At 40.9% G+C, this 27241-nt stretch overlaps 1 protein-coding gene across 1 annotated transcript in view; it reads right to left on the bottom strand.

Moving 5' to 3' along the window:
* Positions 1 to 27241, bottom strand: part of LOC147175436 (insulin-like growth factor 1 receptor) — an 88220-nt gene that overhangs the window by 9765 nt on the left and 51214 nt on the right. The window contains exons 3-19 of the mRNA XM_086072847.1: positions 18232 to 18532; positions 17038 to 17174; positions 16341 to 16485; positions 14237 to 14445; positions 14034 to 14160; positions 13290 to 13525; positions 13037 to 13204; positions 11264 to 11471; positions 5980 to 6266; positions 5765 to 5907; positions 5415 to 5580; positions 5235 to 5337; positions 3774 to 3844; positions 3468 to 3697; positions 701 to 805; positions 450 to 609; positions 194 to 323 (exon numbers count right to left, since the gene is read on the bottom strand). Of these exons, the coding sequence (XP_085928973.1) occupies positions 194 to 323; positions 450 to 609; positions 701 to 805; positions 3468 to 3697; positions 3774 to 3844; positions 5235 to 5337; positions 5415 to 5580; positions 5765 to 5907; positions 5980 to 6266; positions 11264 to 11471; positions 13037 to 13204; positions 13290 to 13525; positions 14034 to 14160; positions 14237 to 14445; positions 16341 to 16485; positions 17038 to 17174; positions 18232 to 18532 (2926 nt within the window). The remainder of the gene's footprint in view (positions 1 to 193; positions 324 to 449; positions 610 to 700; positions 806 to 3467; positions 3698 to 3773; positions 3845 to 5234; positions 5338 to 5414; positions 5581 to 5764; positions 5908 to 5979; positions 6267 to 11263; positions 11472 to 13036; positions 13205 to 13289; positions 13526 to 14033; positions 14161 to 14236; positions 14446 to 16340; positions 16486 to 17037; positions 17175 to 18231; positions 18533 to 27241) is intronic.

Here is a 27241-nt window from a genome sequence, read left to right as displayed (position 1 = left end):
GCGAGTACGTGGTGGTTTCTTGGAAATCAAATTAGACGCACAAGATAGTGCCAGAGACGACTTAAAAAAAAAAATCATACTCATCACGTGCTACCATCAGGTCATGATAACAGTTTTAACAAATATAACAACAAATGACTTTTGGGAAATTGCTAATTCCCCTGTAAATGCACTCAATTGTGTTTTCTCCTACCAGACGTCAGACATGGTAGTAAACACGCCGTCTTTCAGCGACTCGGGTGACATCCAGCGGACGGGCAGCAGGCCCTTTCCTCCTTTTCGGTAGTAATCCGTCTCGTAAATATCTCTGGTCATGCCAAAATCTGCAGGAAAAAGGAAAGGGAGGAATGAAGCTCATCCATTCAGCACTGCTCAAGGCACTCAGTGAAGTGCTCGTATTTATTTTGAAAGGACATCTAAATCACACAGAGCCCTGAAGCTTCACTCACCTCCAATCTTCACCGTAAAGTCTTCCGCCACCATGCAGTTTCTGGCCGCCAGGTCCCGGTGGACAAATTTATTGGCATTTAAGTACGCCATGCCATCGGCGATCTCTCCCGCCATCTGGATCATCTTCTTGAGCGGGGGCAAGACCTGGACATTGGTGTTCTGCAGGAGGGAACCGCAAGTAAGGTGACATTTTCATGCCAGTACTAAAAAACAGCTCATATAGATGATAAAAAAAAAGAAAAAAGATTACTTCTTTGCGAAGAGAACGCAGGTGACTCTTTAGATCTCCGCTAGTCATCAGTTCCATAATCACCAAGGTGGGTTGTCCCTGGGAGACCACGCCCAGAAGCCTCACCTACACCAATTATGACAGAGCAACACAGGTCAAGGATTGATCTCAATATCAGCGTCAGTCAGAATTGACTGGTTCTAATGCACATAATTTAAAGAGGAGTAAAATTGAGACTTTGGGGGGTTTCCCCTGCCCATATGTGCAAGTCTTAGAGTTTTGTTGTAATGGCTTTCATTATGTGGCTGTATGTGCTGTTTTTTTTCCAGGTTCATTCTATGCCCCCTTTTGAAGGAGCCGCGGTGGAGCCTGCTTTGTTCCCCCCTTTTCTTTATGTTTTCTTTTTTCATCTAAAATCTCGTGAAGCTGATAGCGGTTTCCAGGCTTACAGTTTTATCTCCCTCTGTTTGTCATTGTCATATTTTTTTTTATGTTTGATTTTTTTATGTTTCTTGGACTGGTTTTGACTGTGAAGACATATTCCTGTTTTATTTGACATATTTGGCCAATAAAGATGATTTTGATTTAGATAATACCACAACTTCTAAAGATAAGGCCTGTATAATGCTGCTAATGCTAATGCTGGATATGGCCTGCTAATGCTAGCAGTTTATTTTTGTGTTTCCTTGAATGTTACTATGAACAGGTACTAGGTAGTACTTGCTTTTTTTCAATGGAATAGGGTCACTCGTGAGTCAAAAGGGAAACATGACTGTGGAAAGCGGTTGCAGAAGAGGAAGCTAGGGTGCTTTCCAAAACAAATCCCAAGGTTTAGCGTTGAGGGTTTGGTTATGGTTAGAAGAGTATAGGATACATACATAGACTGCCTATATTTACATAGGTTGGAGTCACTTCGGGGGTTTTGTGTTTTCTGGTCCGAGATGTGTTGTCAGGGAGTGTCGACATGATCAGACTGTTTTCTTGCCTCTTGCTTGCGATGATTCACCTACAACTGCAAGGAAGTACTCTCTTGCCTCATGGAGACAGATAGTGTCTCCTCTGCGAAGAATGAATCCCAGAGAAGATAAGAAGAGCGACAAGAGTCGGCGCTGAAGTGAAGTGAGAGAGACGACTAATTGATCATTCTGCGGAGTGGGAGGTTACTCGCCAGCAGATGAGCTAACGGGCTGTTGGAAATGTGCAGTTATTAGGTGACATTCCACCTTACCTGCATGCTGTGATGGCGAGATTGTAATTTCAGTATTTTAGCGCCCTCATACTCGTCTATTTTAACATGCATCCCTGAGGTTTATTACGAATTATAAAGCTCTGACTCACCACTGTGAGTTATCCTCTGGGGTCGGATGGCCTGCATTGTCAACCCGCAGACTCACTGGCGCACCTTTATTTGTAAGGCAATTCTTGGGCTGCTTTCCCCTCTATCTTTGTGTTTTTATCAGGCAGAGAAGCACCGGACAGTATTCATTGCGTTCGCAGGACAGAAATTGGTAAAAAAAAAAGCTTTTGGGTACTCAGCACCATCAACCTGGAATCTTCTGCTGAATTACTTAAAGCTAAAAAAAAAATGGTGTCCTTAAATGTTTTAAAATCTAAACTAAAAGACATGGAAACAGCAATAATTTTATTGATCATTTAATCCAAAATGTTGTACTTTGTATTTTTTTATTGTTATTTGTCCCACTCTGTACTGTATTTCTGTAACTTTGTGTTATTTTGCTGCTGCCTGCCGGTCTCTCTTGAAAAATAGGTTTTTAATCTCAATGGGACCAACCTGGTTAAATAAAGGTTAAATGAAAAAAAAAAGTAGGATTTTACAGTGAAATGTTTTATTCTCTCCATTCTGGGCAGAAAACACAGCAAGTTTACTGGCCCAAGCCCTGTAAGATTTAGACATTGACCAATAAGCTTCTAGAGTCCATCTTGGCAGCACGATGGGGCAAGTGGTTACCGTTTCTGCATCACTGTCAAAGGTTCGTAGCTAGAGTCCGGGGGAATTAAAGATGAAATGTTTTAATCTTTCTGTTCCAGATTAAAAACACAGAAAGACTAAATTTAGGTGAGAATTTTTTTGAAAATCTGAAGGTTTACGGATCCAAGTCACGAGAAGCTATACTGCAACCATTAGTAGAAAAGGTTGGAATTGGGTTGGGATTTATTTGCGTTTAATTCGCACTTCTGCTTTACAGTCAAAAGTTCCTTGTTCAAATGTTGGCTCATATTTTCCATATAGGATGTGTGTAGGGTGTGTGTATGTTTGCAAACTTGACCATGAACGCGAATGTAAATGGCTGTTTGTCTGTGTACAGTGGCTGAGTGGCTGGCAGTCCAGGATATACTAGCGTACAGTAGACGGTGATAAATCAGGGTTGGCTTGAGGTCAAATTCAATGAAGCCTCACTTCCTGTCTCAATCCAATCATGCTTGCTGCCAAATTAAGGATGAATGTTAATTACGCGCTTCTTAAAACGTGCTCTGATTCCCTGTGATTTATTTCTTACGGCGCAAGCATTTTAGAAGAGTCCGTGGGAAAGATTCTCTTACAAAACGCCTTTAGTGGAGTTGATGAGACAGGGATCGCGCTGATTAAGGGTTGCATCGCCTGGAGGCTGATTCTCGCCCCAGGCTGTAAAAAGTGGAGTGATCGTGACCCGCCGAACTCCTGCAACATCTTGAGAGTCTGCGCTTGATTTCACGTTCATTTATAGTCACGCCACAATGATTCATCCGCACCTACGTCAGGCGTTTTTTTTTCTTTCAGGGCGCTTACCACATGGTGGCAGTTGAACTCCTTCATGACGGACGCCTCGTTCAAAAATTCGATCCGCTCCCTCATGCTGGCTGACTCGTTGACCGTCTTGATGGCCACTCGGGTCTCGGGCTCGTCCTTCACCACTCCCTTGGCGATGCCCTCGTAAACCATGCCAAAGGAGCCCTGGCCCAGCTCGCGGTGCATGGTGATCTTCTCTCTCGCCACCTCCCACTCGTCCGGGACGTACACTATTCGCACCGCGGCAGCAGGTCAAGGAAACGTGCAGGATATAAGAAGATCTTATGTGTTTGGGATGCTTCTTACTCTCTGCAGCACTGAAGTACTCCGGATTGACTGAGGCGTAAAGGACACCATTCCCCAGTCGGTCGCTATTCCTGTTGACGCAGTACACAGCACAGTTTAAATGTGGACTGACTCAGCAATCAATCAGACGCTGGGCTAGACCACGGGGACATTCGGTACTGAGCTGCACTGAGAAAAATATCATAAAATGTTTGAATGATTATCAGTGTCGGAAATAAGTCTCATTTTGTCTTATTATCAGTCACGCGAACCCATCGAGAAACAGGAAGCCCGCAAGCTAGCAAGAAGGAGTAAAAAACAAACGTGTTTGAGGAGCTTCTATAGAAAAGGTAAAATGATAAGACAGACCTTGGGGGTGAACAGTTAGGGAAAAGCACATTTCTAACCTGCCCCATCACTGTAAAAAAAAAAAAAAAGTACCTGAAAAAACCTAGTAACATTTTTGTCACATTTTAAGAGTTTTGAGTACATTTTACCAGTTTGTTAAAAAAAAAAAGAAGCTTATCAAGGGTTGCGGAACTAACTCACAACCTTCAGATTGGGAAACCGCCACTCTACCACTTGAGCCATGCCACTCCAACTTTGTGTTACTATATTGATGGTATCAGGCGGAATATTTGTACCTCCAAGAGACCTTAGAACTCAAGGCGAACATTTGTTCAGAATTTTCTTGCAACAAGGAAAACCATTAAAACTGTAGGCGGACGTTTAGTAAATGTTTGAGAACCTCGAACGAACCCTAACAGGAACGCGCATTAGCTCGCAAACGTTTGCCTCTCAGTGGGATACGGGCTTTAAATACAAAATATAAATCTTTTTCTCTTTTTTTTATGAAAAAGTATAAATGTTTGCATTAATTAATATTTCATAGAAAAAATAAATAAAAGGGATAAAATTATTATGTAAAATATTTTACGTACATACACGTTCATGCTCTAAAAGCAATAACGCATCTACAAAGGACCAGGCTTCGAAAGCGTGGAACTGCCAATGTGGAGTAAACAATTTTAACTGGGCTATGTCATTTGAACGTACTGCAAAGTCATTCAAACACAGCCACTGTCGCTACAAATACGTTTGGGCGCAAGGTTTAGCAAATTTTCTGGCAGAAAAGTGATTTGAATGTTTTGGTAAAGTCATGAGAACTTATCGATAAGGTCGTATCTATAAAATTGTTTGGAGGGTACTGGTAAAATGTTATAAAATATATATTTTTAGCATTTTTCCGACATTTTACCAATACGTTTGAATGACTTTACCAAAAATACTCGAACAACTTTATCAATACGTTGAAATGACTTTGCAGTACGTTCAAACGACATAGACCAATTAAAACTGTTTACGCTCATGTACCTGGCCAATCTGTCTGTTTTGAAAAATCAAATCAAATCAAATCAAACCTGGCCCTTGAGCACAAACATTTTCCCAACATCATGTTGCAAGCTCATGACAAATACTTGCCTCTTTTTGTTAACAAAGAAGAGGATGGTGGTGAGTCCGGCGATGAAGACAGTCACAATGATGGGAATGATGATGATCAGATACAGCGCCACACCATTGTCTCCTGTGAGGACACGACAGGATTGATCAGCATGGATCGACGACCGCCCTCCTGATTACCATTTGACTACATTATATTACGTTTGAGCGGAGGCACGTAGAAGGACACGCTTTCCGTCCAAGAGCCGTTGCCCGCCAAGGACGTGGCTCGAACGCAGGCCGAGTAGTTCCCCGAGCCCAGGTTGCTGAGGCGAGCCCCTCGGTGCTTGCGGTACTGTTCGCGAGATACACACTCGTGCTTCTCGGGCTGAAATTCAGGAAAGCACACGGAGAATATATTTATAAAAGAGACGTAACCGTGGTCTTACGAGTAGTAAGTACAGGTACGTGTATTCAAATGTTGGGAATAAGCGTAAGTCACAGAAAAATACTAACCAAGTATTTGTACTTGGTTACTTCCCACCACTGACGAAAGGTGACTTGTGACTCACCTCAGTCCCCAACCGGTACTTGATCTCGTACATGAGGATGAGACCGTTGGGCATGACGGGCTCGGGCCAACGCAGCAGCACGCAACCTTCCATCTTGTCGTTCCTCTCATAAAAAACTTTCCCAGGAATGTCGTCCGCTTTGTCTGGATACAAAAATAAACGTGAATGTGACGAAGATATCCTAACAAGGTGTTTAAATTGCTAAACATTCCTACCTGCAGGCTTGGTTCTGGCAAAGACGAAGGCCCCAACGCTACAGTGGCCGACCTCCTCATTGCAGGCGTGGATGTCGATATGGTAGACGGTGAAGGGCTTCAAGTTGGGGATCTCCAAGCCCTCCGAGGTGCTCTTGTCCTCGGAGAAGGGGTACTCCATAATCGGAGGCATCCCATCAGTGCCGTTAGCGCTTGGACCGAGCGTGCCGTTGCCCCTGCCGGCACCCTCGTGCAACCCGGTGCCATTTGCCAGACCGAAGAGGTCCCGGCGACGACGATCTTGGGGTCTGGAACAAAGATCGCAACCAGTTTTCAACACTTGACATTGGACAATAATTTACAAAAATAACACCCACACCTGCGGAGTTATCAATAGCATAGATTTGTGAAAAAAATGTGACATTTACCAAACTGTGTTATCCAAGATAAAAAGTTGGCCGTATATTTTTTTAGAATACATTTTGTTGAAGAAAAAGAAAAAGCTATATTTTTTAGGATAAAAAAGTAGGATATTTTCAAAATTGATATTGTCATATGAGGATGAAGTCATATATTTTCAAGATAAAAAGTTTATATTTTCCAGATGAATGTACGGTAAACACATTACGAGTATAAACTCACACATTTGAGAAAGTTTTACATTTTTGACAAGTGACTAACCTAGACAATACAGTATATGACTTTTTAAGATGTTAATCTTGAAATTATATAACTCTTTATATTTAAAATATGCAACTTCCATACATAGATTTTCCCCCCTCAAAAATACCTATTTCTTTTTTTATAGAATTTTTTTTCTTAATAATGTAAAAATTACGAATTCAATCTGTGCTACATATGACATTTCATTTTTCGAAGACATTCGTTTTTATCTTCAAAGATTTCCCTTATAATCTCTCGTTTTTAATCTTATTTTATCACCTTCTAATCTTTTTTTCTCTTTTCAGGGTGGTCCTACAACTCTGTTGTAGAAAATGACTACAAGAGACAAGGCCAGAAAATCAAATTATAACTAATCATAATTGCCTGTTTGGAGTGTTTTACACAAAGCTTAAACATCCCACCGGACATGCTTGCATGACTCTGTTTGTGTGTGTGTGTGTGTGTGTGTGTGTGTGTGTGCGTGTGTGCCATTTGTCCAGATGCTGCATACTACTCCCCGCGGAGCAATGCAGCCGGATGAGGTCAGACAGATCATAGCGAGGCAGACAGATTATTTGGTAGTACGAGAGAAAGGGGAACAAAACACGAAGGCTATTGAATCATAACGACAAATTGGAAGCGGCTGAATGGAAACGACAGGCAACTTGAGCCGTAGCGCCAATCTGCCACTCATCGAAATGTAATCATGATTTTGATTTGGGCTTTTCACGATCTTAAGAAGAACAGTTAATGTGTCGAATGGGTGCGGTGTGTTTTTGAAAGTTCCTGTGATGTGAAAGCACCCTGAACGCACCATGTTGCTAGGACAACAAGCATGTGGCGAATGTCATTCTGGCGTGCCTTAAGCTTTTTAATGACACCCCAATTGGAACGAATTGCAAGACTAAAAATACATTAAAAATAATTACACATTGTTCGTTAATGTAGATAAATACAAGACATACTTTGTTTTAGAAATATCGCCAGTGCTAATGCTAGCAGTCAATGTAAAATCCCACTGAAAGGCTAATAGAAAATTTGTCTCAATTTAAAAGAGCGATAATAAATATTGAACATTCACACACACTCACAAGCCACAAATGCTGTAGCAACACATACAAATGAGTAATAAAACAATGCTCAAAGTCACATATTTGTCCTAATCGGTAAAAAAAAATGAGTTGCATCAATAAAGCTCAATTGTGATTTCTTCTACTCTTCATATATTAATTTTTTATTATTATTATTTTTTAATCTGGTTCTTTCAATTTAAAGTTGAGCTTTAATAGTTGAATAAGTATGATTATTATTTTTCTATAATCGTCCCGGCCCGAGCTTGAGGCTGTCATTAGGGATGTCAGACAGGTGCTGACGGCAGCACAGCTCCAGGCTAACAGTTACCTGTGAACATGGCAGGCCAGTTGGCTCCAAATGACTTGTTGAAGGGAAAACAAGTATTTACTGTATTTCAAACCATGTGGAAAAAGCTACACGGATCCCAGCAATGACAAAATTGACACGTGGTCGTCACAGAAGTTTTGGACAAGAAATTCATGCTATTTTTAACTTATTTGCTGGCAAAAAAACGTATAAAATATGTTCTTTTTTTAAAGGTTTCAAAGACGTATTTATACATTTTTTATGTGTTTTTTTTTATGCTGGAGCATACAGAAAGCTTTAATGCAGCCTTTCAACTGCAGAGAAAGGTTGAAGAAATGGTAGTTATTACAAAAACGGCCAGCAGGTGAGAGCAGAGCAAAAGAGATCAACCAGGGCCATGTTGAAAAAAGCTAGTTTACCCACAGTTCTATACAGATTTTTGAATAATTATGAAACTTATAGCTATATTCCAATGCTGTAAAATGGAAAGAGATAGAAATCTACTTTTTTTCCTGATGAAAGAAATAGTCAAATGTTTCTTTTGGTAGGTTCCATGTTTTTACAGCAATAGAACACAATATTCTGTTTTGCAAAATCTGTAATTGTAATTCTATGTAGTTTTAATTTTAATTCTATGTAGTTTTTTATTTTATTTTGTTTTCAGACAGCATGTTAGTTTTTTTTTATTAGTTTTAGTTTTTTTTGTGTGTAAAGTGTTTCTTATGTGCAATATTACAAAAAAATATATAGCACATTAAGTATTGTGTGAAAAATATCAACAAAAATATAATTTGGAGGACCTGGAGAAAAACAAAAAAACAAAAAGGCAAGACCAGAGTTGAGATTCAAAGTCCAACCTTAAAAATGTGAGACAGATGTGCTAACCCCTCGTCCGCCGTGCCGCCTTCCGAGCCATTTTAAAGATTTTAAATTGGGAATAGTGATATGACTGCCAGTCAAGTGCAACATGATACATCTTTGAAGAGACAAGAGGACGATTGATGCCTGGGAGAGAACAGTCTCACACACACGCTAACATTCCTCCCTGGCAGTTAGAACTGGTGTGGCACAATCCGGAGAAAGTCAATACAAATATAACACGCCGATGATGTATATGCTGTATGCAAATGTGTGAGTGTCATTTAGTCCGGGCTGAGGGACGACGAGCCCCTTTAATAGTGTCGGGTTATCATGAGCGAGTCGTCAGCTGACTGCCGCCTGACCTTACAGCTAAGTGACTTACTACAGCCAGTGTCGTGACCTGAGCCCGCTAAAAAAAGAGCAACCTTTACGTAATGGAATCCTTAAGAGGAAAGCGGTGACGACACCTTCCGTCGAACAGGGTGCACATTATTAGCGCTGGGCCTTAGTTGTCTGTTTTTCCTACTTTGTGTTTGTCTTCTAGAGTTCGCGAGACGTCGCAATGGGGCTCTGTCCTCATTCTTTAACAAACCAGATGTACATTTCTTGGCAATATCTCGACCCCAGCAGGGGGGGAAAAGGATTTGCTGCCAATGGACAGACGCATGAAGCTGACCTGAGAGAAGTCATGCATGCTTGTAGATTACAATGAATTCCGATACGGTTTCGATAAATGCACCCTTAGCGTTGTTCAGTAAGCCAATCAGGTTCCATGAAACTTCTTTTACACGACAACGAATAAACAAAGAGCAGCACAGTGGGGAGCAGCCCTGTCTAGAACACTCTAAGATGCCACAAGATGGCGCCAAGGCCCTGGCTAAATAGGAAAGTAGTAATTAACATCAAGGAAGTATGTTGAAATGACACACCATCACTAAAAGACTAACATCTTTGCATTTTTTAATTTGAGAATATTTAATACTGAAGAAAGTTTAAATAAATAAATGAATGGATGATATAATATAATATAATATAATATAATATAATATAATATAATATAATATAATATAATATAATATAATATAATATAATATAATATAATATAATATAATATAATATAATATAATTAATTGTTCTTAGGAAGTCACAGTGTCCCATCACTGGTGAGCTATTTTTAAAACAGACCCGCAGGCTATTTATGTTGTCCTTGGGGCTAACCAGCAACCACTGGAAGTTTTTTTTTTATAAAGAACAATTAAATAGTACAATTTAAAATACAGGCATTAATCAGTGCATAAAGGCATTTGTGTTTCTTTCACCTTGCTCCTTCCCTCCTCATTCTCCTCTGTACATAAATGCTCACCAAGAATAAGAAAAAAAAGTTATTTGGCGTAAACTAACTTTGAAGAGGTGACTCCTCTGTGCAGAAGTCCCCTCATCCTAAGTGACAGCCATTATTAGCAATTATTGGAAGCTTGACTTTTTAAAATTAAACCGTCAAACCGGTAATCAGCCCGCGCAAAATTGTTAGTTTAATTCCTGGAGGGCCTATGCCAAATGTGCATGTACATGCACACAAACTATGTGTAAGCCATTTATTTTTATGTATACGTTTATATATGTCACTCATTTTTGTGAAATTAAAAAATGATAATTAATGGTTATAGTTTGTAGTGTACTCAAGGAAGTGATGATTCTCAACTGTTGACGTCCCAACCATCCTCTCAGCCCCTAAACGAAAAATAAAATGAAATAAAAATGAACATAGAAATATTGAAATCCGAATGGAGCGGTTGGATGCAGGCCGAAAATGTTTCCTCCAGCCTTTGTGTTTCCCCACAAGAGAGCGAGCATCTAAACAGCCAGCCGGGAGTGGAGGATATGAGTTCAGTTACAATAAAAAGCCACGTTTTATCATTCCTTCTTCGAAAGCCACATCGATCCAACTCCACATGAGCGTCGGGGGAGAAAAAAAAAAGGCTCGGATGCATGATCTTTGGCGGCGCGGCGGCATCGCTTACAATATGGATTTATAAGATACCTACTGAGTGCTCATCGGATTAACCGACAAGCGCGTGATGGATTGAAGCCGTTTGCAGACACCTGCATTGTTTGCCCGCGTTTGTCTGTGAAGAATGTGAGAGCGGAAGTCTTCGAAACGGCGTGAAACATCCGCAGCCACCGGCAAAGTTAACACAACGCAGATGTCGGTGGCTGCTGTGCGAGAACAAAGACGACTAAGCGGCGTGAAAAGCGGAAAGTGGACCCTTCAGAATATTTAATCACCGCTCTGTCGCCGCCTTTGTTTGTTTAGCCTCCCGAATGTAGCCACGTCCAAATGTCCTCTGCGCCATCCGTTGTCATGGCAACAAAAAGGCACCTAAAGTCTCATTAACTGTACCTTTGCAGAAAGATGGCATTGTGAAGAAAGTTCTCGAAGAGCTTTAAAAAGACGCGGTCGTCCTTCTCCCGGTCTTTCTCCTCGGGCGTCTTGGGACAAACGCAGCAAGGACCCTTCTTGGGCCCCGACAGGTCCGACTTGGTGGGCTTGGTGATCTCCTCCATGTCGGTAAATCCCGTCGCCGGGATCCGGATTGGGATCTTCAGATCTGGTTTGGATGAGAGCGTGACATTTTTTTTTTCAACGGTTTCCTGTTAGGGTTGGATCAGAACATCTCGACTGGCTGTTTGGGGGCTTCAAATCCACAGACAGCGCTACTAAATCTTGAGACAGCGAACCTCAAGTCAAAATGTCCCTGAGGCCATACAAATTGGAATTCCACTGGAACTTTAGGGGAAAATATGTCTGAAAAAACCTCACGAGTTTGCATTGGACATCAATGGACATATTTAGGCCAAGTTTTGCTTTTTGCGGCTTTTTTGTGTGACACTTATTCCAGAAGAAGGGCCAGCCACAACAAGGGATGTTAAAGGGGGCCTGCTAGGTATATATAAAAAAAAATTATTTGGGCTTTTAAATAACTGATGACAAATACGTACAGAAAAAATAATAGTTTCTAAATGTACTTTTTTTTAAATTGATTTTTGTTTTAATTTTGAACAAAAACAAAAAGTGCAGGGAGTTGCCAGTGTCAGCTTTATTTAAATACATGAATGTTCTGTGAAGCTAACCAAGTTTTAAATTGATTTTTTTCACTCTTTTAAAAAAGGAAATGAAAGGGGAACAGAAAGAGGTAAAACTTGCTATATGTGCCCTTGGTCAACACAAAATGAATGACAGCAGGCAGTCAAGATGTTTTCAACATAATTTTACAAATGAATTCAACAGCATGATTTTGTGCTATACTGTACTTTTTTGTAATTGTGCTTTTATACATAACAAATAAATACAGATTGACTGAGATGTTTTGGTTTAACAATCCAGATTATTCCACAAACTGACAATTTGAATTGAATTACATCTTTCTTTTTTAATTGTTCTGTGTTTAGATTTGGAGAAAAAAATATCAGTCATTTGTACGTACTTTCTCTTTTCTTTAACCAGATTTGCATGTTATTTGGTAACATTTCATGATGGGCTTTAAGCATTATTTTAAGGCGGTTATACTCCATCATTTCATTTGATCTCTTAATCTCACTGAGCAATGAATGCTTGTGAACGTTGCAAATTTTGGGTTTATGTCAAGGCGCATAAAAGGTTTCAAAGATATTTGCAGACTGTGAAAAATTATGTGAATTATTATTATTTTTTAACTGTTTCTTTGCAACCTTTTGCAACATTTTACGAACGAGTTCACACGTACTGGCCACTCAGGGAGTTACCAACTTCATCAACCTTCAGATTTGTAAAAAATAAATGAATAAAAAAAAGGCATTGATAATTGGCCTGGCTAATCGGTTTATCTCTAATATATTATTATAATATTCTCTCCTTTCTCCGCCCATGACTTGCCGGCTGGGCCAGGCGTAAATCTGCCATTTTCAAACACCTGGCGAACCACAGGGAAATACTATTTGTATTGGTGTTTGGTTGTATATGTCCCACTGCATGCCCCTCCCCCACAGATCCACACGCTAATGAATAATTACGGTTGTGTATTTCGTGAATCGTCCCTTTAATGACTTTATCCGCGAGGGAGGGGTGTTAACGGTACTTTGGCCTAAATGTTGGTAAGTTCCTGTTTCGTCAATCACACACGGGAATCGTACCGACCTTTGGAGCAGTAGTTGTGCAGGTAGAGCTCCCGGTCTTCTGACTGCTGCTGCCAGCGGACCAGGTAGTAGGTCAAGTTGCCGTTGGGAAAAAGTGGCGGCGACCATTTGACCAGCAGCTTGGTGGAGGAGTTGGCGTAGGCACGGGGATCTTTGGGCACAGTCGGCACTAGCGGCGGACAAGGTGCATTGTTAAGAGCCGTGATTCCCGTGATTTTGCGGGACCATTTCAACATGAGCAAAAAATGACTTACGCGATGGCCGCGTGCGAATGTATATGATGTCACTCTTCGCGCCGGGAATGTGTTTGTCCTCCACCCGCAGGGTAATGGCCTTGACGAAAATGGCATACTGGGTCCAGGGTTTGAGGTGGTGAATGGGGACTTTGGGGTCAGTATTATTATCCTGAGGAAGATCCACGTCCACCATGTGCCAGCTGTTGGAGCCGCAACCATCCTGACCGTCGAATTCGGTGATGTTCTGAGAAGGGCTGGCGAGCCGGCACAAAAACATAGCCTCGAATGACATCTGCTCGTTCCTTGGTTCCAAAATAAAACTAATGCTAGGGTATATCTGCAGACACCATCCGACTTGAAAGAGCTTTTCTTAGCTCATTATTTACAAATGTGTATTTGCTGTCACTGCCAAAGGGAAAAAATATATCGAAAAAAAAAACATTCCAAACTTCCAGGCAGCCCTGGCAAAATTCTAAGCAGTAATCACGGCTGGGATGTAAGAAAATAAACACTGATGGTGCAAATATCATGGCAACCATTCTGAAATTAGAACAAAAATCAAACCACGATGTTTTTTCTTCTTCTGGTTGCCAATTGGCAGCAAAATATGCATAGTTATGCAAAGCAAGCATAAACAAATGTTGTCCCAACATAGAATAGGCTTTTGTATCGGAAACCCTTCATCAAGCCTCAATGTTGAGCTATTTATACGTAATGACAGTGTGTTATATAGCATTATGAGCCGTCTTTGGGAGCACTTACGCCTCCTTGTAGTAGACCATGAAGCTGATAAGGCCTTTGTAATCCCGCGGGTGGTAACGCTCCCATGTCAGACGGATGGTGTAGCTGGACGTGCTGTTGGACAAGATCTTGAGGATGTGGCTCTCACCTGAAAGCATCACATAAAGCCGATCGGCGAGACGTTCGCTGACCGCCCAGTCGTCGCGGGTGCGACCAAAACTCACAGCTGGCCCTTTCGCCGTTGTTGCGGAAGTCGCCCTCCTCTGGCTTGTCGGCGACGCCGGCCTTCTCCCACATGGTGTGGATCTCGGACATGCAGAGTTTGGGATTCAGGCGGAAAAACAAGCGCCCGGCACGGATGGTCAGGTTGTGCTGAGTCCAGTCCCAAAGGTTGTGAAGGTGCTGGTTGTTGATGGCAGAGAAGGAATACAACCTGGTGACAGACATTAAAGACACTTTTAAAAGGGACACATTATAGAACATTTACTATTTGACTTATTCTCTGCCAGCCGTTAAAGTTCCAGTTGACAGTTTTAGGACATTTTGTCTGATCTTTCAAGATGGACAGAACATTATTCTGTGACAACACGAACATTTGCTTATAGCTTTTTCCGTTTCTTAGTAATCACAAGTAGGACATTGATGGTTTTGGAGACAATGAGCTTTTTGTAACAAGAAAGATGTCAAGCAGAAATGTGACTTATGTTTTACTTTTGTGACACCTTGCACCACAATGAAAGACGCCGTGAGGCACCATGAATTGTGTCATCTTTTCTCACGATCCTGACATACTTTCTACTAAATACCACAACACACAGCTACTCTGTTTATTAGGGATGTAACAATAATGGCAATATTTTTTAATTGCTAAGATATCGCCGTCATCATGTTACGATATTAAAAGCAGCACAACTGATAAAAAGGCCAGGTTGTTTTCCATTTGTGCAGTTTCAGCACCCTCTAGTGGCTAGTTTATTAGTTTACGTTTAATTAGGCATGTTTTGGCCAACTATGATTAAGTCCAACTCTAATCGCCAGATGAACTACTCAGTGAAAAATTTTTTGGGTGGCAGTAAATGGTGAGATTTACAAGTTTATTTAATACTTGCGCATTAAGTAAATAGTAGCTGTGATATGTCATTAATCCAATTCCAGCCCCACTAAAAACCCCCACAATTATTTTTGTTACGTATTTTTAATTTAAAAAAAAACTAGCACTGTATTGGATAGGGGTGGAGATGACGCAGTCATGTCTTCACTCCACTCATCAGACCGTGGCATGTACGATCGCACAAGAACGCGTGGAATGAAGGGAATGCCTGCCATCCTCAACGGCCTTCCACGGAGTGAAACTCTACCCCGGGAGGAACGACGAAGGGGGCAACAGACTTTCCCATGACCCCATTGACCATTACCCAAGAGAAGAAAAAAACTCTCTTATTCTCTTATCTAAAACGCCCTGCGATATCCCAGTGGTGAGGCGACTCAAAGGAAGCAAACTTTCAAGTCATTTATCCGTGTGTGGACGTATTGCTGCATGGGCTCGCATACCTTTTCAAAGGCAAATTACTTCAAGCTTTTTTAAGCAGATGTAGGCTTATATAAAATAACATTGTGTGAAATTTTAACATGGGTATTCATAGTTTATTTTTAATTGAGTTGCAATATTGATGATTGGTGTATAAATAAAGTTTGACTGATTGAAGTAGCCCTTTATATAGATAACCAAATCCAGCACGATAAATATAATGCAAAATTCCCTAAAATCCTTTTTACAAATTAATTTACAATTATGTATTGTTTAATATTTATAAATGATTCATATATGTATATATTTGTGTCTACAATATTTTTTTTATTATGAATATATATATATATATATATATATATATATATATATATATATATATATATATATATATATATATATATATATATATATATATATATATATATATAAGTACTTCACCTTATTTAGTTTTTCAATTATTATTTTTCTAATAATTTTTTTCTCTTTAACAATAGAAACACGTTTTTAATGTGTACCAAAAAAAAATTACAATTTAGTCGAAAATCCAGCACAATAAATGCAAATGGAAATGTGCAATTCATTTTAATTTAACTTATTATTTTAAGTCAGACACTGTAGCTTTTAGTATATATATATTTATATATATCTTTATGTACTTTATGCACACTAACACTCACTTGACAACAACTTGATGTATCTTTTTTGATAACATTGTCAGCAACATCTCCACTCATGTCCCTCCGCTGCCCCGGGCACGCACGTAAGCACGCACACACACACACACACACAGGCCCTACTTGTCCATGAGCTCCTCCCCGTTGATGTAACGCAGACTCTTGAGGAAGGACAGCGATCCAAGTGTGTGGGAGTGACGAATCCTCACGTAGCCCGTCACCGTCTGGATCAGGCCCATGAAGCTCTCCAGCTCAGACGCTATGTTATCTGGGGACCGCAGACACGCAGCACACGCAGCACATGAAAGCCATATTAGGACAACAAGCGGGGGACTTCTGTTGCAGTGACGCCCGCGCTCAACGCAGGCGCCCAATTAGGTCTCGCTTTGTTGTTTGTGGCAGAGCGTGGTGGTGTGGCGGCTGACTTCTTCTCGATTGGATTTGAATTTAAATCACTAATTAAGGAAGAAGAAAAAACTCTCGGAATTGTGCTTGTGTGTCAGACTACTTTTCAAAGGCGATTTAAAAGTCCAAAAATGGGTAACATACTTTGAGACTGACAGCCTTACACAGTTGCAATTCCTAGAGAACAGCCAAATCAAATGTGCTGCTTTTGCCGGCAAAATCACAAATATTTCGAGACAACAAAATACGGTTTGCTGCTGTGCCCTTTAAAGCAAGGATATATATTCTTGATTTTTATCTCTAATATTTGATAGAATCTTCTCCTATTTTCAACTTAAGGACACAACGTCGAGTACAGGCCTTGGCGGAGGTCAGCTCCGCCGTCCCAAGCGCACGACGACCGCATCTCACTCACTTCCGTGGCGGATGTTGATATCCAGATTGCCGGCGATGACGGTGCAGTCCTTCAGGGACTGAGCAGCGTTCACCGAGTCGATGACGGAGGTCGAGCAGATTTTATCGCATAAGCCATTACAGGCGCTGCACAGCATCCTGGAAAGAAAACGACAAAGGGCAGAAATGCGCCACAGGGCTCAATGAGTGGCCGAGGACGAGATCTTGCCAATGTGTTAATATCGTCTGCATATGACAGGAATCTTTGTGCTTTACTTTGAGGATGTCGGTCCAACCCCTTTGATGCTACAGGACTCTGGTAAATATGTTTAATCACATCGAATACTCAGACTTGGATCTTTGGATCCAAAGGCACTTTTTTTGAAATTGTGATTCTTAGGCCAAGTCAATTGTGTTTTTATGGGATTTCCCATATTCAAGATTAAAATTTTGCAGAAAATTCAGCCCCCAAAACAAGTGTCACCAAGATGAAATTTGGTAGGGATGTCTATCAAGAGCAGACGCGCCAAAGAGTCTCACAAAATAACTAGACCAAGGGTGTCAAACATGCAGCCAGCGGGCCAGAACCGGCCTGTTAGTGGGTCCAATGTGAACCGTGGGGACCCAATACTAACTGCAGTTTTTCACTAAAATTAATGGTTGTTGCAAATTTTGTCTACTGAAGGTCACACTGACAACCGCTTAAATGAAATTCTGAAATTCGATTGTTTCTCACGATTTAATGCAAAAGTTTTATGCTAATTTTTTTTCAAACGTACGGCCGGCGGGCCAGAACCGGCCTGTCAATGGGTCCAATCTGGCCCGTGGGGACATAATACTAACTGCAGTTTTTCACAAAAATGAACGGTTCTTGTAAATTGTGTCCACTGGAGGGCGCACTGATAACCATTTAGAGTAAATGACATTCTGAAAATTGGTTGTTAGTCACGATTTGATGCAAACGTTTTATGGAAATTCAAATAATATATATATAATATATAATAATTATTTTAAATCATCTTTTATCTGTAATATTTGTGTACCTTGTCTACAAATGACCTCACTCATTTATTTTAAAACTTTCAAATGCGACCCTTGAGCACGAAAGTATATCCATCATCCATCAAGCCTTCTAGCCCAACACGCAGCAGGACACCATTCATGGCGTGTCCAAATTGACACCACCTGAAGCGGAAGCGAAGGCGTCCGTCCTTACCGGTTGCTCTCGTTGCGCGCGAAGCCGGAGGGGCAGTCGGGCATGCATTCGCCCTCGTGGATGACAAAATGAACGTCGCTGGGCAGGTGCACTTGGGAGCACAGGTCCATGGTGATGCAGCGCCAGCCCTCGAACTTGTACGTGTCGGGCGGGCAGTCGGGCACGCAGCGGCCCTCGTGGAAGTAGTGGAGGCAGGCCGAGCACGCTGCGTCGCTGCTGACTTCGCTGCAGCTGCCCAGGCACTGGCTGTGGCAGCACTCGCCCTTGTCGGTGCACGCTTGCTTGCAGTGGCTGGGGCACACTGGAGGAGACACAGAGAGGACGGCGGGAAGACGTCAGCTGGAAAGAAATCGGATAACGACCAGGGATGTTCGAAAGTCAGGAATTTCCAAATATTGGCAGGTTGAGGACATAATCCTCATGTTGGATCACTCTTTTCTTGTAAATAAAATGTGTCACCACTTTGGAAGGGGCGGGAAAAAAAACACCAATGATGTTGCACTCGCTTGTAAATAACACAATGCTTCTGCAGGCACAGAGGGGGGGGGGGGGGGGGGATCAATGGGTAAATGACCGTGTGTGTTTCAAATAGAGCCGCAAGGCGTCATGAATAATAGAAACGTCTCATTTGTTTGTTGTGAGCAGCGTGGTCGGGAGATTATCAATAGCACATTTTATTGCGCTGGCTCGAGGCCTTTACACAGGATGTAAAATTACTAGTAATGTGTCAGCCTGTCACACGGCATGAGCCACAATAGCCAACAAACACAGAAAGAAACGCAAACCCTAAACGGCGATGACGCAGAAAAGGTTGCGACTCGTGAAGAAGACGTCAGACGCATGTTACGAAACATGTTGAAGCTTTTTTTTTTTTTACACATATTCATCTAGTAAAACTGTATATATATATATATATATATATATATATATGTTGTTGTTTTTTTGGTCAGTTGTACTATATTTGAACATTTTCATATAAATCTAGATTTATATGTATTAGTGTATAGTAACATTTCTGTGTATTTATTTATTTATTTATTATATTGTGTAATATTTTTACATCACTGATATTAAGCACCAGGCTTCCCATTCTAAAGGAGCATGGTTTGAGAATTGTTTTTTTTTCTCTCCCAGGTTCATGCTGTGCCCCCCAATTCTCGGATAGGTTTCGACTGTGAAGACAAATTTCTTGTGTGTTTTAAATACTTGGGCAATAAAGATGATCCTGATATTTTGTATTTTTATCTCATCATTTTTTTGTATACTGCCTGTGTAAACTTTGTGTATATTATCTACCTTTATCATCATTATCTATAATTTTCTTTATTTATTTTTGTATTTTTTTTTAATTTTTCATCTAAGATTTTTGTATTTTTCTAATATTTGCGTATTTTTTATGTAATATTTTTCAAAATTTTAAGCATTATTACTTTGGCAATTGTATCAGCTCAGGCTTCATTTTTTTCTAATCATTTTCTATTTTTTTCTAAAATTTTTGTATTTTTCGTCTTACTTATTTTTTATATTTGTGTATTTTTAATGTAATATTTTTACATATTTTAAGCAATTGAACCACCTCAGGTTAGGTGTCACTTCCCGTAAAAAAAAACAAATCTGTGATCACGACATATTTTTTTTTATACTGTCAGCTAAATGTTGGAAAATGTATTAAAATATGAGAAAAATATTATTTATCCATAAATGCTTTCCATCGCCAAGTGGCCTGTGCTGGCCAGCTAAAAGCAAGCATCAAGGAAAGGCAAGAGTTGAGATGTCTTTGGCGCAAATGTAACCGCACCCCCCATGTAACCCCACCCTTGGGAGTAGTTTGTGTTGTTGTATGTATGTTTATGGTCTTGGGTTATTACTCCAAGACAAATTTCTCCACAGGGCCAATAAAGCTGAACAACTGCCTCCTGGTGAAAGGGTAGAGGGAAGTAGACACACACACAGCACACGCACCATTGTCGTGAGGTCCTTTTATACTGCTTGTAAAAGTCGGCATTTTTTTTACTTTTAAACTGGAACGACACTAAATTGAGACATGAGCTGCGACGCTTATTGACAAGTGAAATTGCACTGCTTGATGATGAAGTGCCGCCCCATCAGTGAAAATACAATGCATTCTTTTGTTGCCTGACACCAGATCCCCTCATAGTCGCCATGGTAACAAAACTCATACTTGGCATTCGACCCACAGTTGGGTGGGGGGGGGGGGGGGCGAGTGCTGGGGAGAGCACTGGTGTATTATTGGCGACTCCCCCAAAACCCACAAAAATGTGAAAAGTCTACTTCTCAATCCTCGGGGTCAAAACGTGTGGCGTCTAGTCACATCACAAGGCGGAAATGAACCGCACTCATTTCCTGGCTTTGAAATGAGAATCGGCTGGCGAGCTAATCGGCAGATGAATATTTCATGCAGCTTTACAAAACATCTGTGCGGCTTAACCATGTGACGGTGCGGGGGGCGGGGGAGGGGGGGGGGGGGTCACGGCAATCAAATACTACAGAAGAGGAATTCCACAACAGGGGAAAATTACAAACATCTTTTTGGATCTGATTTCTAATATCCTTAAAGTAATCCCCTTGCAGTTTAACGCACTTTTGCAGCCTTCTCTGTTCTCTGTCATGCCTTCATTCTGCTTCCCGGATTCCTCCACAGCTTTTTTTTTTCGCGGCCATCTTCGACTTCATTATCCATGTATTTAAAACAAGTCGCCTTGATGACCACCTTGACCTTGCAAAAGAGGAACAAATCTCGCGGAGCCAGATTGGGTGACTACGGAGGTTGCTCCAGCTTCTTCTTGGCCAGGAACTGTCGGATGCTCATGGCATTGTGAGCAGGTGCGGCCACGAATTGTCACCTGTTCTCATGCGCTGAAGAAGCAAACGTAGCAGGTTCTCTTTGAAGACCTGATGGTCAATCGTCCGGCCCATTGATGGGGAGTTAGTAGTAGTACTGTGTATATTTTGTGATACCTGCCCTGGAACTTTTGGTTCAGGAACTTGTAGCTTTGCAGGATTTGACGCAGGATTTGGACTCTAGTGAGTTCAAAGCAGCCAAGATTACAGCGTGACTTTTTTTTCCCCTTCAATTTCTTGGAATGTAACCAAAAGAGGGCAGCCAAGGCAAGCTGTAATGAGCCACCTTTGCTGAGGCTCCCCCAACTTTTTTTTTTTTTTTTTTACTGCAGTATCATCTCCGTAGATTCCTCAAGCGATAGAAATTCCAAACATGCACAGCAGAAGAAAAGCGGAACAAAGAGTGCAAGCCCTAAATCCATATAAGTCGACCCGGTTTCAGTGTGTCACCAAACAAGCCATGGTGTCAAGGATACAATCCTCTATTTATGGACGTGCCAAACGCTGCCCCAATTTCCACCCTGGACTCGGCCGGGCCATTGTGGCTTTTCCACTACTTCAAAGGAGAGGGACGTCCTGAGTCACATAAGGTGGCATCCTTCCCTTTTACGACCATAAGTTTAATTAGACGGGGATTGAATGGGAAAGCATCAGCAGTTTGGTGGATGGTAATTTGAACAAAATTCCACGGCCCACTAATTTGGAATGTTTACAGTTATGCGGCAACTGATTATTGGCCACCCTCTTTGTGGGTGTTTTACAATCAGAAACTACAAATGAGAACATTTCCCTTAATTTCATACAATTTTAAGGGAAAATGCTATATTGTGATATATAGGTCCTTAAAAAATTAGCTGTCTGTTTTTGGGGCGAAATTTTATGTATCAAAAAGTAGTTTTGGTACTTAGTATCGGTAACTACTAAAGAGTTGAGTTCTCATACTGGTATCGGACTGAAAAAAAGTGATACTGAACATCTCTACTTAAAATGGTAGTCAGAAAATACCCAAAAAGTAAATTCGTCCAATAATGTTTGTTTTTGTATTTGTTTTTGTTTGTATCCCCCCCCCAATATGTTTACATTTTCTCCCCAATATTGTGCATTTTTTCAAATGTTAGTATTTTTAAGTGATATATATTAAGTGTTACAGTGTTACCATGGCTTATGCTAGCCAAAATTTCCAACACAAGAAAACTTCAGTGACGTTGTTACTCTAGCAAAGTAGAAAAATTACAGTAACGTAATGCCCTAACATGTAACATGTATTTAACTGGTGCCGTGACTTATGTGTGTCGCAACTTATGAATTTTCAATCGATTGCTCGGTTGACATTTTACTTTGTATTGCTAGTTAAAATTTGAAATACAAGCTAGCTTCAGCGGCGTTGCTACAAGTGAAGTAGAAAAATGAAGGTAACGTAATACCTTCGTCTTGTGTTTTTTCCACTATTAGTATTTTTAAGTAACATTTATTTAGTAATAAACTGGCGCCATGACTTAAGCATGTCACAACTTATGAGTTTTCAATTTGTTACTAGGTCGATATTTTACTTTATATTGCTAGCCAAAATTTCAAATACAAGCTAGCTTCAGCGACGTTGCTGCAAGTTAAGTAGAAAAATTCAGGTAACGTAATAACTTAGTATATGTTTTTTCTACTATTAGTACTTTTAAGTAACATTTATTTAGTAATAAACTGGCGCTGTGACTTTGTTACTAGGTCGAAAACCAACATTTCAAATACAAGCTAGCTTCAGTGATGTTGCTACTCTAGTGAAGTAATACCTTTGCATGTGAGCAAGGAGAGACACAGTTGCTTCATTGAATGGGACAACCTGTCAAATGCACAAATGTAGAACAACAACACTCGCAAAAATCTACAACAGGCCAGAACTCCTGCTCACACGCTAGCTAACCAGCTAAGTTGAGCTAGCATGACTCGGGCTTATGATGTCACAGTTGAGGCCTCGCCCCTTAAAAAAACATCCAAGACACAAATACTACAGGACATACAGTACTACATAATGACACGCTATATATTCATTCCGAGTGTGTGCTGAAACTTTTACAACAACCTCGAGCATCAAATGTTTACGATGTTATTCCTCTCGTACGGCGGTTATACAACCCCCTCCCGCCACCCTGCAGCAAACGGTCGGGTCTGACGCCGGCCCGCCACTGCTGCTCACCACAGCGCCGCAATACGAGCGTCAACCGTGTCCTTTTTTCATCAACGGTAAACAAGACGAGAGTCGGCACAGGGAGCACAGAGTTCCCCTTCTGAGCAAGTGCCATTAAAAGGAGAGCAAGAGGAAAAGGAGAAGGAGGAGGAGGGGGGCAAGAGACGGAAAAGTGCCCAGCATTGTTTGATTAGTTGTTTGTTTGTTTTTTTTAGGTGGGGGTTGCAAAGCTATCGCCCAGCCAGCAGACTATGTGAAGAATCTGCAGAATGTTCCGGACTGCGGAGAATGTTAATCCCCTTTTCCGCTACAACAACACAGAAACATGAGCGGCTTGTCCTGGCAATTCAAAGTACCGGAAACCCCCGTTTATCGCTTGCAAAAGGTGAAAATCAGCAATATAGAGAGACCATATAAAAAACTTAAAAAAAAAAAACAAAAGTAAATGAAAGCTGAAGTGTATTTTTTTTACAAACACAAGCAATAAATTAATATGTATTACTAACAGTTATCAGATTTCATGTAAATGGTTGGTCTTTGGTTGAGCAACTTTTTAACTTGCCATCTTTTTAACCATCCACTATGACAACTTCACAAAATTCTACCAAACATGTGGTGTCATAAACAAGTCAGTAAGTCATGAATCCGATTACAACAATAATGCAAACAAATCTGTGACTTTTTCATTTTTAACTTTTCATTATTTCATGAAACAATTCCATAAACATATTGACAGCACTTCTTAAACTGAACGTATACACACTGAATCAATAAATGAATAATATATAAAGCCGGTTGAAAGACCAAAATTAAGCATTTTCCCCCCGAAATTGCAGCCCGTGCGATTTGAAAATGACACATTGCAATGTTGAATTGAATCTGATAAATAGTTCTACTACTTAAACTTATCAAAACACATTTTAAATGAATGCTAACACACACACACCAAAATGCGAACATAAAATGTATAGAAAATACTGTACACGATGTAGTGTCTGCATGTGCCATTAAGAGGCAGGGCCTAGTTGGGGGGCATGCTACATCAACGAGTCTGCATGTGAGTATCTAGGCGTGAACTATGGCTAACAGCAGTTTCTGATTGTGACGACACCAAGTAGATGAAATGGCGAATGTGGCTCTCCTTTCCCACATGCAAGGGCATCATAAGTATACTGTAAATTATATGGATATTATTATATAGCAATTATATTAACATTATTATACTGTACAAATAAATAACATGTATGATCAATATCAATTCAGACTGATTATATTCACAACAATAAGGTACTCGTGCAAATTCGAATAAGATCCAGTAGAAGGGTTCTAGCGAAATGATCATAATACAGCAATCCAGCTAGCATTATGAGCATTAAACTATAATCCGTACACTTGATTCATCGCTTTTTGCAATGGATATCATAATGCTGGTGTTTAGTTTGTGTTACAGCTGGATGGCCTCCTTTATCCCAACGCGGTCACGCCACTCACACTGCTTACTAGCAGTTTAAGCAGGCTGACATGCTACACTACCAAATGATTATACTCATCGACTCTTGTGAAAATCACCCTCAAAATGGAGAAAAAGCTCAGCATGTCCTGCTTGTGTCCGAAGTTGACAGACGGTTGGGAAATCATTCATTATTTACAATAGCTGTCGTGGGCTGGGGGTGGTAGGGTAGTCTCCAGGAGTAAGGGCGGGAGCTCCCCGCAGGGACCAGCGGTGGGCGGGCAGGGGAGGGTCTAATCCACATGACTGACATGTTATTGAGTCTGGCGCAGAGGTGGTAAACAACCCTGCTCGGGGTAGAGTGAGCGGAGCTGAGGGAGGGGAGGAGGTGGCGGGTGGTGTAACCGTGGCGATTATGTGCGGCTTTTCCAACAGATTTCAGTGTGAGGGTAAAGAAAAACCTGGGAGGAGTGAATCCAATCAGAAAAAAAATCTGTTTTTAACGGTAAAAATGCAGAAAATGCATTTTTTACGCACCCCCCTGCGTGGACGTGAAGTCTTCCACTTGCTGTTGGAACTGGTGGGCTCGGGTTACTGGCAGCAGACAAGTGGGATACAGTAGTAGCAGACGGCAGGACTATCAAAAGCACCCCCTCCTCAAGGTTCCTTTTCTTCATCTGGCCACATCCTTATCCGGCAATCCAATCCTCCCCGGGAGCCCCCCCGCGGTGGATAGCCCCCTTTGCACTTGTTTAAAACCACATCAGACCAGACGGCCAGCGCAGAGGACGCTTCCTTCGCTCTCAGCCAAAGCGAAACCACATCAGAGCTGATGGTTGAGTAGCGCATCCCGGATCACGTTTCAGGATGGACCGAGCCCATCTCAAGTGCTCTTTTTCACCTCGTCACAGCTACAACAATGCGTGCCGCACTATAACGCAGGGTGCAGTGTGAGATCGCAAGGCGGCCATCCATCACCCAATCACACTCAAGTCGTCCAAAATAGCCACAGGCATGCATTCTTTTTTTGTTGAAAATGACTAAGATTACAGAATCTCTCCGAGTCGCTTACAGAAGTAGTAGTCGTAGAAGCAGCAGCCTACTTTTCTTCTTCGTTTGTGTCTGTATACATAAATGTATTATACTGCCTCCCTGTGGCCATGGTGGGCACACCAGAAGGAGCAGCACAAATAATTGGATTGCAGCATTAAATCATGAACACCAAATTGTTTAAATCTTTACATTTTATTAAATTATGTTAAAAAAAAATGTTTAAGTTACATTTTGAGGGGGGCGGATAAATGGCATTTCTATTTGTTTCAATGGGGAATAATGATTTCAGGCACGTGGTTTGAGTAGTGCTTGACCATTTAATCAGTCAATAGTGCTTTTAAAACAAAAAATAACACCCAAAAAAGGTAGAAAATAGGCCATGTTTTCCCTGTGTATAAAAGTTAAAGAAATACGAAAGAACTAAGTATTACAAAACAGTTAATTGCCTATAATTCATTACTGTTGTAAGCCTTCAAGGACCAACAAAAATAAATACATTTATTCATTTGATATATATATACATATTTTAATTAATCTTCTGATTAATCAGTTATCAGAATTTTATCCTGCCAAATATTAAAATCAGCCTAAAAAAATCCATATTGTTCCTGGCCTAGTTTTGAGCACGATCACGGAATGAATTAAATGCGCATCTCATGGCACCTATACACTATATAATTATTATTATTTTTTTATATATATATTTTTTATACATTGCTAATACAGGGCTATTTTTCTGCATAAAAACTATAATAAATAGTTATTTTTAATTTTAGGAGGAGTAAAATGAGTTGCGAGCAAAGTCATACAGTAGAAAAAATTTAACTCATCAGTCAAGATAGCACTGTATGTACTTTTTGCGATTTTTTTTTGGTGGTGTGCCTTGACATATTTCAAATATGTCCTTGGCTCAATAAAAGTTTGGAAAGACTTCTGCAATGTATCGTGATGTGTTTCCTGAGGTGTTCCCGCCTGGTCTCAGTGCGTCCGGGGTCTCTTCCACTCGCCTGCCCAATAAAGAGCAGCAATGTGTTTTTCACCCAACTATGTGCTGCTGCTGTGTGTGCAGGCATGCATGGCATTTCCCCCCTCAGTCCCAACAACAACACACACACACAGACACACACACACACACACACACACACAGACACAGACACACACACACACACACACACACACACACACACACACACACACACACACACACACACACACACACTCGTCAAACTTCTACCCTCAGGCCAGGGCTTTCTGTGCAGCTGCTTTCTTTGATTGCACCCGCTAACAGGATGCAGGTACAGTATTTGGAACTGTCGCACAGCAAAAGCACTTTATCACTGAGTTTGTTCCTTTTTCAAACTAGGAAATCAGAATTGACTTTATTTTTTTGTATTTTGTAATTAGGAAATCTGTCGTCATCATCAAACTATCTGGTGAGTCTTTGAAAACTTAAAGGGGGCATACAG

The sequence above is a fragment of the Leptonotus elevatus genome, chromosome 4 (genome assembly GCF_054856555.1).
Source record: "Leptonotus elevatus isolate MCC_2025b chromosome 4, RoL_Lele_1.0, whole genome shotgun sequence".
Classification (NCBI taxonomy): Eukaryota; Metazoa; Chordata; class Actinopteri; order Syngnathiformes; family Syngnathidae; genus Leptonotus; species Leptonotus elevatus.
The sequence above is the reverse complement of the archived record's forward strand: the minus strand, read 5'-3'. Positions and strand labels throughout refer to the sequence as shown.